The 12,161-nt window shown below is 38.9% G+C and overlaps 1 protein-coding gene across 1 annotated transcript; it reads left to right on the top strand.

Moving 5' to 3' along the window:
* The first annotated feature begins 492 nt into the window (after positions 1-492).
* LOC140652370 (adipocyte plasma membrane-associated protein-like) lies at positions 493-12,069 on the top strand. The gene is made up of 10 exons (XM_072863062.1): positions 493-532; positions 1,366-1,478; positions 1,626-1,715; positions 2,243-2,364; positions 5,870-5,968; positions 7,438-7,587; positions 8,018-8,130; positions 9,357-9,517; positions 10,262-10,457; positions 11,236-12,069. Exons 2-10 carry the CDS (start codon positions 1,462-1,464, stop codon positions 11,431-11,433), a joined length of 1,146 nt encoding a protein of 381 aa, XP_072719163.1. The 5' UTR covers positions 493-532; positions 1,366-1,461; the 3' UTR covers positions 11,434-12,069.
* Positions 12,070-12,161: the final 92 nt, after the last annotated feature.

Consider the following 12,161-nt stretch of genomic DNA (forward strand, 5'->3'; position numbering starts at 1 on the left):
CGTTACCTGAGGCTCATGCTTTGATTGCTTCACTGCCAAATGCGACTTCCTCGTAGCAGTAAGTTAGGTGGGGAGATGCAGCTTGCCTTAAGGGTGAATTAAAGTTTTCCTGGAATAACAGATACGTTTCAGTGTATGCGTCCCAGTCATACTTGTACACGTATTTTAATTTTATGTCTTGATTTTGGTAAAGAATAATACACAAACTAAAACCAACCGATTTTCTCAAATACAGCAAGAAAAAAAAAAAACAAACTTTGAAATTTACACTCATACCTTGAAATTTACCTTTTTCTTTCCCACATTTACCTCACACCCTCCGCCCCGCCGGAGGGGCGGAGGAGGAGCAGCTCCCGCCTCCCGTTTCCCGCCCGGGCGGTGCTGAGGCCAGCAGTTGCCGCTGCCGGGGCTGCCTCCTCCCTGAGGAGGGCGGGCGGCCCCCCCCTCGCAGGACGGCTCGGCCGTGGGCGGGCATTCACCCGCCCACGGCCGAGCCGTCCTGCGAGGCGGGAGCCGCCCGCCGCGACGCCATGTAAGCGCTGGGCTCCGTGGGAGGGAGGAGGGCGGTGGCGTCCTCCCGCCCCCGTGAGGGCTGGTGGCGGTGCGTGAGGAGAGGTCTCCCCCGGGCGGGCAGCGGTGGGGGAAGTGGAGAGAGCCGAGGGCTGCGGGCCCGCCATGTTTTACTTCACGAAGACGGCGGGCAGGGCCGGAGCGGGGCTTTTCTCTTGTCACAGAGGGAGCGGAGCCGCGGGCCCGCAGTGGGTGCTGTCCTGCCTTAGTTGGGTGGGAAAGCCCACGGGCGAGTGGTTTCTTCCTATAAAAAAACTCTTGCAGAGACACAGGTCCAGGTCCTCCTTCCTCAGGAAATGCCTTTCAGCCCTTTTTATCCCATGCCCTTTAAAGGCTTTGTAGTGGTTTTCTCTGAAAACATGTATGTTTAATTTTCTGGTTATGTATTTTGTGTTTCTTAAAAATGGTTTAATCCTCCCTAATAGAATTGGAAGAACAGAGCTACTTTGCTGTTTGCTTTGGTCTTTCTGTTGCTCTTCCCTGGGCATTTCGGCCCTGCAGCAGAGGAGATGATAATGGTTTGACCAGTTCCTTGGAGGCTGATTCATGTGAGACCCCATAGCTTCATATGTGCAACAACCACATTATGACTATGTATGCACTTGGTAAAACCTGTTAATAGCAAATACTCCACTACTCAGCTAGGGTAAGGTTGGTAAAAGGCCTTAAAGGCACTAGAGTCAGCAAAGTTGCTCACCACACAAGTAACTGGGCTTGTGTCTCTGCCTACAGCAGTTATGTACTACTAGAAATACAACTCAGCAAAAGAAACCTTGTGGTTTTCATCTGGTTCAGGGGCTGGATCGCCCATCCGGAGACTGGAGGAGGTCCAGTGCGGAGGCAGAGCAGGATGGCAGTATTGACCGTGTAGCAGCTGGGCCATTACTCTCCATGGCAGGGATTGCCAGGTTGTTGCAGTCTGCTTTGTCCTCCTTCAGTCTTAATTTTTAGCACTGAAATTTTTTAACTTTTGAAAAAAACCTGACTCTTCTTACTCCCCTCCTGTCCTCCTCCTGTATGTGCATGAGTATACAATTGTTTTCTTTTCCTCCCAGGTTCCCAGTGTGGGGGTTTCCAGCTGCAGTCCTTGTGACTTTTGCTAGCATTTACTTTTTACCATCTCCCATTGATCCAGAACCGTTCACGTATGTTCCCTTGCTTAATTTTAAAGTTCAGTAGCATTCTTGTGTTTGTTGGGCAATATCCTATACTTTTCATTCTGCAGGAGCATATAAAGCATGCTACTTAAGTTTATATGCAGGAGAAATTACGTTTCTCATATAAAACTGGAAAATAGAAACACTTGTGAATTTCAAGCAAAACCATGCTGACCAGTGCAGTATTCATACTTACATGTAGAGAGATTGTTAGTAGATCTCAGACTAATGATGGGAAATAAAACTCTCTAGGATGATGGCAATTTTTATGTTTGTACTGATTTCAGGAAAAACAAAAAATCTCCTAAAAAGTCTGTATTCTTTTTAGCCTGGGCTGCAAGCTCCACAGAATTGTTAATTTAGTTTGAAGTAATAGTTTTAACAAATTATTTAATAAAAGAGAATACTTTGCTACTGGTATCTCTGGAATAAAGTCCTATTACTTTCCCTTCAAATAATTTTATAGCCAATGTTGTCTTGTTTCTTACATGTTATTTATAATTCATTTGGTCCAGTTTTGAAAAGCCACCTCCTGCCTTAGTTGGGTCATTGCAAGTGAATAAAAAGCTTCAGAGTGGACAAAGAATCTTCACAGGACGGCTGAAAGGTCCTGAGTCTTTTACTGTTGATGATGAAGGCAAGTAGATAACTTCTGAATGGGTCAAGTTATACATCTGCTACATGTTATACATCTGATACATCTGCTTGGTCAAGTTATTAAAAGAGGAGACTTAAGAAGTTTAAATCCAAAGAAAGAAAAATAGGAATGTTTGCTAAATGATTGCTCCAAAAATATTATGGTAATTGTATGTTCTTCCATATCTTCACATTTATAAACATTTCACTGGAAATATTCCAGAATATTTTGTTGTCTGCTGCTTCCAAGGACACAGCAAACATCCTACTGCTATATTAAAAAACACAGAACCACAAATTGGCAATATATAGAAGTTGTATTAAAATATAATTTTAAAAAGTTGTAAAATGGCATATTCTTTAAAAGTAGCACGCAAAAACAGCTAAAGATTTTTGTGGGAATTCTTCCAAATGTGAGTCTAAGCTTGGGCTTTTGACATAGACCTAGTGATAAGCTTTCCTTGGTTTTTTTCCGTTTCAGGTCTCCAAAAGCAGTGTTAATTTGCTGCTCGAGTTCAGTTACTGAGTTCAACATGCTCTTATTTCAAAAGCTGTTATTGAACACAGAGCCGAAGAGGGAGGCAAATGAAGCTGTTTTAAAATTTGCATAGCTAACGAAAACGTATTTTTAGAGCAGCTTGGAATATAAAAGAACTTTTCACAGTAATATAAAACCTCCTTTTACCTATCCACATAATTCATCTTGGTTGTCTGGCAGCTGTGCGGTGGCAAAATGGTAGGTGCAGGGACCTTACAGATAGTGGGAAGCAGAGAGCTGAAGTGGTAACAGGTCGCACGTTTTGCATCTTTCCAACCACTCTTACCCAGCGTGTGAACAAAGTAGGGACTGCAATGAAAGTTCAAGCCAAACAGAGGAGAGACTCTGTGATCTTCTGTTTAGGACACAGGTTTAGTGCTGTGGACTTGGGACTTACCTGTTTCAGAGGAATTATTTTCCTCTTGATGTGTAAGTGGATAAAACAGATTCCTGTAGTAGCCAGTACAGAGAAGTAGGCAACTCCCAGTCCAGAGCAGCTTGAGCCAGGCAGTTCAGACACTATCCCTTACTGCTGGTGCTAGTTTTATGGTATTTTTCAAGGAAATATTGAATAGCCCAGGAAATGTTTGTCCGAAAGATACCGTGTTGTGTTGTGTGCTACAGAGGTGAGAGGTGATCATCTGGAATGCTCTTGTTTGTCATTGTGCAAGCTGAAATTAGAAGCCTTTTCAGTTATAGCAGCATAGGCCTGGAAGGGACCTAGCTCAACACCTTGCATTGAGGCACCCATTCCTAGCAAATGTCTTCTCAAAGCTGTTTCCTTCCTGCTTTCCTCAAAGGTGCTGTTTTAAATTGTCTTTTTATCGCACTTTTTGTTCTCTACCTCTTCCTCTACAACTTTCAGGAAGAGTAGCATTCATAACTGGAGTTTTGCAGAGTATATTTCAAATATGAAGACTAATCCTGCAAATGCTCTGTGTTGCCAAATCTAACCTCTTTCATTATGCTGTATAAAACACTGTTTTGGTTCTGTTTTCTTGAGTGTGTTAGTTCTACCATGGATTCTTCCCGGAATTTAAGGGTGTTTTAGGAGACTGTATTCAGTCAGTTGAAATCATACAGTATGACCAAGGTTGTAGTAAGTGTTGTGGTGATGTTTTCTGATTTAGGTAGATGCCGTTTTCCATATGAATAAGACAGGATATTACGGGTAACTAGAGTAGTTCTGTTTTGCCTTCATGTTACTACAAATACCCATGAGAGAAGTCCAGTGCAAAACCCACTTGCACTAGCTATGTAAATCTAAATATAGCATCATAGCCTAGTGTGTAGCATGATAGAAAATAGCATTACAAGTCTAAGATTTCTCTCTTTAAATACAGAATCTGGTATGTGATCAGAAATTTCAGCTGTTTCCAACATGCCTTGGGAGGCATTAGAATGCCAGTATATTTTATGACAGCAAAGCTCAGCCTCTCTTTTTTCCCAGGCAAAGTTGTTATATTGAACAGTGGCTCTGAAGTCCTCCCTTCAGATAAACAGGTGCTTTCTGTATGCCAGTAATCCTAGACAATTCTTTTCATCTAGATCTGACAGCTGATACTCTGAGAATCTGTCCTGTTTGCTCATAACATTTTTCCATAGATGTGAGTGAGCAGATGCTAGACATTTTTATATCTGTTTATCTGCTCTGGTGTAAGTGCTCACTAGACAAAGTCAGAATCTGTGTTTTTTAGTAATATTGGCACAGAAGGGTAGCATAACTTCTATGGAGTATCTTTTAATACCTGTCGCCAAGTGACAGTGCACATTTTGAAATGTAAACAAGGCTGGGGTGAAAATGCAGGTCACATGTAAAGAAAATAATGTCTACTTTAGTTCAATCTATGTAAATAAAAGACAAATCAGAGGAATGTTTCCCGTTACAGACTTTACACTAGAAGTGTATTTTGTTGAACAGTAAGTCTAGGATTGGTCATGTGCATTGTACTTTTTCAGAGCCTGGACTAGTCAAAGGGTAGGAGGATGCTATTTTTCAAAGGTGGGGCTTAATCACTGCTAGTGTTTTTCCTTTGATAGTCTACACAGAAGTTTTTGGAGTTAGAATACAACATCAAAAGATTTGAAGACTTCTTGTGAGGTTTTTGCCTTGCTAATTTAAACACTTGAAAAGCAGAGGAAAAAGGAACCGCTGAGCCAGTATCCAATAAAAAAATGCTTAGTCCTTTAATGCAAACTTACACATTTTTGGTATTACTCTGGTGGTTCAAAACCAAAGCAAAATATCACAGCTTAAAAAAAACCCAAACTTTTTTTTTTTTTTTTTTTTTCTCAGGATTTTAATGTCCTAGGAGAAGGGTTACTTTCTTGTTTTGGATCAGTCTTTGTAATGTTTTCCTTTCATCTACTGAACGTTTTAGCTAGCTGATAACATGGCAGAACCCTCAGGACAAAAAGGTGGATCGTGTGAGCTCTGCTAATGCTTTCACTGATTTTCACTGACAGTATGAGAATATCACTATGAATCTTTAGTCCCGTCCTTGATGCCTTTGTTTGCTGCTAACCCAGAGGAGTCTTAAGATAGCTTTTACTGTATTATGTTTATTTTAAATAAACATATGAACAATTAATATTTTTTCTAATCTCAAATTTATTATTGCTCTTTCTGCTTTATAACATTATTTTTAAATATATAATTTAATATAAATAAATATATAAATATGTATTGTAAAAATATTTTGTTAGTAGTATATAAATTTTAAAAATTATTTATTTTTAAATTATATAAATTATTATATAAATATAAAAATAAATAAATAAATAATATATACAAGTTAAAGTAAGCTGTATGGTTTCCTGTCTGTTTAATTGCTTTGTGTGTGCATAGAATATATAAATTAGGAGCAAGAAGGAAGGGCTCACAATAATGAGGAATATCCTTCTTTTATAGTAAGTCTTATTTGCCTTGGTCCCTTTGAAAACAGTCTTCTAATATACTTACTTTAAGGTAATATCTACACTGGTACTGTGGATGGGAAACTGTGGATGATCAGTGGTGACCAGCTGCATTTCATTACTCAAATGGGGCAGGATATGCCTGAATGTGGTGAGCGACAGTTTTGATGTGAAAATGACAACAAACTTGTTCATATAAATGTCACTGAATGAGAAATTGAAGTGCTATTTTAGCTACTGTTAATGTTTTCTGAATCTTTTGTGCAAATTTGTAAGAGAAGCCTACTGCTATCTTGTAGTTTTTCCTAATGTAGGCAGGATTATGGCATAATGGCACACTTCTCTAGCCCTTGAGACTGACTTGGATAGACTTGCCATGGATTGCCATTTAAATAAAGAACAACATTTTATAGAAGTCCTTCTGTATGAAGCTTTTTGAGGGTGTCTAAAGACATGATTTATCCAATTATTTTCCTGCCTTAACGTCAAAATGTGTTTTAGAAACATTTCAAATCTTACAAAGGAATCAGAGACTCAGAATAGCGTGTCCTGGTACCATCACCAGTAACTGGCCTGCAAGGTCACATTTTCCTTCCTTACTTGTAAATGAGGAAGACAAACACTGAAATGTTTACGTTTTTATCCTGTTGCTTTTTGATGCTTTTTCAAGCAGGCCTGAAAGGCCATTAAAACAGCTGATTGGCTTTAGCCTGGTTTCCTAAAACTGTGACAGTTATGTAGGTGCTTTCCCTATCCCCAAAGTCCCTGTGCTGTGGGCTAGTCTCAACTGAATTTGAAAGAATTCTCAAAGATTACTGAACTTTTTTGAGTCCTATGTAAATAATTGACTATGTGGAAGTTAAGAAACCAAAAATGAAACTAGAATGATCGTTCCATTCAGAGTGAGACCAGAATTCAGCTGTTAACTTTTTGGCAGCTGTCAAACAGTCAGACAGCTTGTGTTACTGATGTGTTACAACTCTAGTGAGCTGTAATGTATGTGGTCCCTTGCTCACTGGAGTACTAGGGGAAAATACGCATTTCAGAGTAGAGGGTATTAGGTCACAAAACTGTAGGGTGTCAAGCTTTACTAATTTCAGTGCTCTCAGGAAAATTATTCACTATAAAAATACTAAACGTGGTAGAACTGTTTTTTGTAGTTTTACCTGAGGATTACTTACAGGATTCTCATGTCACCTGTGGAACTTGGGCACCTCTGCTGAAGGGAAGTAGTTAGTTAAATCTTTCCTAAAAGCGTTTTTTCCTCCCATCTTTTACTTGGGGGATATAAATTAAAGAGCAGCTAATCCATTTTGGTTTACTGATTTAGTAATTCTACCAGTTCTTCAGTCATCTTTAAAGTTGTCTGCGAAATAGAGTAGTGCTGAATTTCTCTGAAGGTTGGGAGCAATTTTTTTCTTAAGTAACAAGGAACAGAGATGACTAGATTGACATTATACTGTCACTTCCTTTGCAAGGTACTTTTAGAAACAGTTTAAGGAAGCTTTTAAAGATCTGGTTTATTCAAGGATGACAGTTTAGTGCTTTTTGGCCTTTGCATTTTGGCATCTTCATTTTGTCAGCCTCCTGGTCTTACACTTCTTCCAATTTGTATCTCAGGAACTCCAGACTATGAACCAATATGTGGCCGGCCCCATGGAGTCCGAATGGATCAGGATGGTAACTTGATTGTGGTGGATTCTTACTTAGGCCTGTACAAAGTCAATCCAAGGACAGGAGAGAAAACCCTCCTGCTATCGAGTGAACAAGGTGATACTATAGTTAGTGGGGAAGTAGACTGAGCTTGGATTTGGTCCTCATGCTTATATATAAATTGGAAGACCAAGGCACTTAAATCACTTGAGATCAGTACTAGTGACCATGGGGACTGGGGCTGATTGAAAGCTTGTTGGCTTTATATTTTTAAGATTTGTTTAAAAAATAGAAGAAAACCAAAGCAACAATGTTTGTCAGAGGCTTTTGGTTTGGTATGTGTTACACTGGGCTGCAACCTGAACGTATTTCCCTGCACATGAAAGTAAGTTGGAGTTGGACTTCAGCTTGGGACAACTTAAGGATAGCATTAACTGTGAGATTTGGAATTGAAACATCTGAAATCTTAAGCTTGTGTGGATCGGAATAATTTTGAACACTTGGTGGTTTTGTACTTATTTTAATTAGTAGTAATTTTATTAACTAGGTGTGGATGGACTTCCTTTCAAATTTCTAAATGGATTAGAAATATCAAAGAAAAATTTGATTTATTTTACGGATTCAAGTAGCAAATGGGAAAGACGACATCACAAATATGAGGTGAGATGAGGTAATTTGTGGCCATTTCTTCAGGCAGTTTAAGTGTTAATTTTTGTGCTGGCAGTGCTGTGTACCAGGCTGCAGAAGAGACAAGCTTTTTTGCTTGTGCTTGTGTGTTTTAGCCAAGCATGCTATGAATGCATCGTGTTCAAGCCCTGGGGCAGAGGATGGGCTGTGCTATTCTGTAGCGGCTCTTTCGGGGGGCGGGGGAACCAACCTCCCAGTATGACTACCCAAAGAAATTGTCATGTGATACATGCTGTAAAAATCCAGACTGTAGTGTTAGTTTCTCTCTGGATACCGTTACGTCTACAAGCATGCTCTTATACTGCAGTAAATGGAAGGTAGCTAATTGCTGGTGTACTTGAAGGTATCTTTTCTGTGTAGTCATAGCCTTTGAGTAGAACTTTATCTAGAACAAACTGTCTGTTCGTAAAGCTGAAATTCAGTGAGGTCGCAGACATAAAGTTTACACTGAGTCTCGTCTTTACTACCAGAATTGTGGATAAAATTAAGCAAGGAGAAAAATCACATGAAGGGAAATATATTTAATTTAAGCGGTGGGAATCAAGATCCAAGTATTAAAGGAAAAAAAAAAGAATAGTTGAAATGTCTTATGTGTCGCTTGCTGTTTCTTAAAGCTATCAATCAGAATTATTGTTTGGTAGTACATCATCTTTGCCATTTAGTATTTCAGACTTGACAAGGGTTTGCCAGTACTAATGACAAACATAAAGGCAGTTTCCTCTTCACAGGGCTTATGTTTATATAATTCAAAGCTGCCCTGCAGATTTTTAGCAGAAGAAACTTCTTCAAAATATTTCATGTCACAAGTAAAATGTCAGCTGCTTACTTGCTTTAGCAAAACACTCATGAATGCTTTCCAGTTTGATTTGAAGAAGTTGTAATTGTTTACAGAAGCCCGATAGGCCTCAATGTTTTGCTAAAGCAAGAACTACAGTATAACGTGTTTTGAACACTGGGCTTTATAACTGCCACGTTCCTCTGTTTTTGCAAGAATGCTGTGATCAGCCTGGGAAACCACATGAACAGAATCCTTTGCTCCTTTAGTGGTGCAAACTTATTGTTTTTATAAAGATGCCATCTGCCATTCTGTAAAGTCTGCTTTTATCTACTTTATGTTAATACAACTTCTGAATATTTTCTGTTCTAATTGAAACCAGGTATTTTGATAGCCTAGTTTTTCATTAGATGTATTGATTAAGGTAATCGAAACAAACCATCTTGGTCGCCTCTTGGCCTATGACCCTGTAACAAGAACAGGAAGAACAGTGCTCAGTGGCTTGTACATGGCAAATGGGATTGCACTGTCTCCTTACGAGGATTACATATTAATAGCAGAAACCAGCATATGTAGAATCATACGGTATGTTAAACATCATTCTCCTCCTAAATATAAAATCTTACATGTTAGTTTATATTACATGTTTTTAATCTATTTGTAGACATGATTTTCTTGTTCTTATTTTTCTGTTTTTCATTTTCAAAAAACTTGAACTGAAGATATGCAGTTAACAGGGTTGCTATTGGAAACTTAGTGTAAATTATTTTTTTCTGTTGCAGGAGTCACAGGTTTTAGTTAATTTAGGTAGAGATTAACAGTTGCTCTTTCTACTGCCAAATGTTTTTTATACCTATTTACTGATATATTGGGCCCTAATTCCCTCAGACTCAATTACAATTATCCCGATGACTCCATTATTACAGTTACAAAAGACCTCAGAGGACAAGTGTCACTACATGATTATGATGATTAGTGTAGCACCCAATTTTTCCCATTCTAAAGGGAATCAGTGTTTTAACAGTTTTTAATTTCACAGAAGTTCTAAAGCCAAATTTAATATTAGTTTTCATTTAACAGGCATATTTTGTATGCATAGATTTAATAGAAGGGGGGTAGTGTTTATGTTACATGTAGAAAGATGAGTTTTTTGACCAATCACCGTTACTCAAGTTTAGTCCCTCTTTGCATTTACTACTTCCTGCAGACTCCTTTTCTGTATTTTGAAAAATTCTTGCATGAATCAAAATGATGGATCTTCTATGCTGTTAAGCTTGTTGTATTTTGCAGCAGACACTCTAACTCATATACCAAATTCCCTTTTTGCAGCTATTGGGTGAGTGGTGCTAATGCAGGAAAAAAGGAAGTTTTTGTGGACAACCTGCCTGGGTATCCAGACAACATCAGACTATCAAACACAGGCTTATACAGAGTTGGAATATCTACTACTCGCTTTCCTGGTTTATTTTCTCCTTTTCTGGATGCCTTAGGACCGTATCCATCCCTGAAGAGATTTATTGCAAAGGTAACTTTGACACTGTGTAGTATTAACTATCAATCAGTGTCACAAAAATGTTGATTTTTTTAAGCATGAAAGAACTTGTTCTTCATTAGGAAACGCCAGAGACAACTGTTTAATCTTTACCAGCCAGCGTCCCAACACATACTAACCTTGATTTTTCTGGAACATTTGAGGATTGGTTTCTTTTTTACATATTAAAACACAGTAGTTTTACTGTTGTGGTAATACTGGGAAGTAGAAAAATCAGTATTGACAAAAGTAATCCATAATTGCAAGCTCTCAGCCTGTTGTTTATAGCAACATGATATTGTCATGGCAGGTGAAGAACCCTTTACACAACATATAAGGATTCTGCTATAGGAATCAAACTCTGCAAAGTCATTCTTCCCAAGCAAGAATCATGGAGCTGGTTATGATTAACCGTGCTGCCTTTTCCCTAGAACTTGCACAGGAAAAACGCTTAAGTGGGTGATTCAGTTGTGGTCCATCAAGTCCCTCTTATTCCTGTCTTTAGAAAATGGGTGGCTTTTCAGGTCAAACAACATCCACACCTTGAGCAAGCAGGCACTGACTGTACTTTAAGATTAGTGAGTGATGACTGGACTGCCAGCTTTAGACACAGTCCAGTGGATATTATCAAAACATTAATGACAGCTGAATCGGACTAGAGCAACAACTAGAAAGCAATACAGTAGCATTGCCATTTCTTTCTAGTCCTACAGGTTCCCCCCCTGCCCCTTGAATGGAGTGTTAATGCTGTGTATTTCTTTTTCTAAAACAGGTGACTCCTTTATCATTCTACAGCATTTTTCTTCACAAACATGGCTTGTTCTTAGAAATTAACAACAAAGGAGACATTGTGGCAAGCTTCCATGACCCTGATGGTAGCATCACTTGGGCTGTCAGTGATGTCTTTGAGCATGATGGGAAGGTGTATCTAGGTAATACAGAGCTGCCTTTTCTTGTGGTGCTACAGTAAACGTTAATAGTTTTCATAAGCTGGAGCATCAAAAGAAAAATAGCAGTGTTGTTTCAAGCAGCTGTTAAATATTTTTCTCTACTGAATGGAAGACTGCTACATCACTGAAGGAGAACTGAAACTGATACCACATGGTTAAGCAGAAATGAAAATACAATGCAGAAATATTTGTTTTAGAAGCTTGTGAAAGCCTCAGACTTAGATAGGTTAAAGGTACCAAATCACCTTGCTCTATAGTTCAGAAAATAGTTACGTATATATTTTTAAACAGTTGCACAGAATCATCCAAGGAATTCAACTCTGTTGTTACAGAGTTGGGATTGGGGTGAGCAAGTAGCATGTATCTTCTTGTTGCTCACAGTTCCCATTTTGGAAAAAGCCTTATGTAGGATTTCATTCTTCCTCTTTCCCAGAGGCAGAACATACTGCTTTTAATTATGAACAGCAGTTTCTCTCCATTGTCTCTTTTATTAAAGTTTTCCATCTGTTCAGCTACATCAGTTTCCAAGGAATTATCAGCAAGTACAGCTTGCATTTAAATTTGTTCTCTCACCTCAGTGTTTCTTCCTGATGCAAAGTAGTCACATGTTGTCTTGCTAGATGCTGTACATAAGGTTCCCTGTGACCACAGAAAAGTTGACTAGTGGCCATTGTTAGGCAGCAGGGCAGTAAGCAGAGAACAGACTTATGAGTTAGGAATTCAATCTTTAGAAGTGTGACACAGCTTG

Source organism: Ciconia boyciana, chromosome 1, assembly GCF_034638445.1.
Source record: "Ciconia boyciana chromosome 1, ASM3463844v1, whole genome shotgun sequence".
Lineage (NCBI taxonomy): Eukaryota > Metazoa > Chordata > Aves > Ciconiiformes > Ciconiidae > Ciconia > Ciconia boyciana.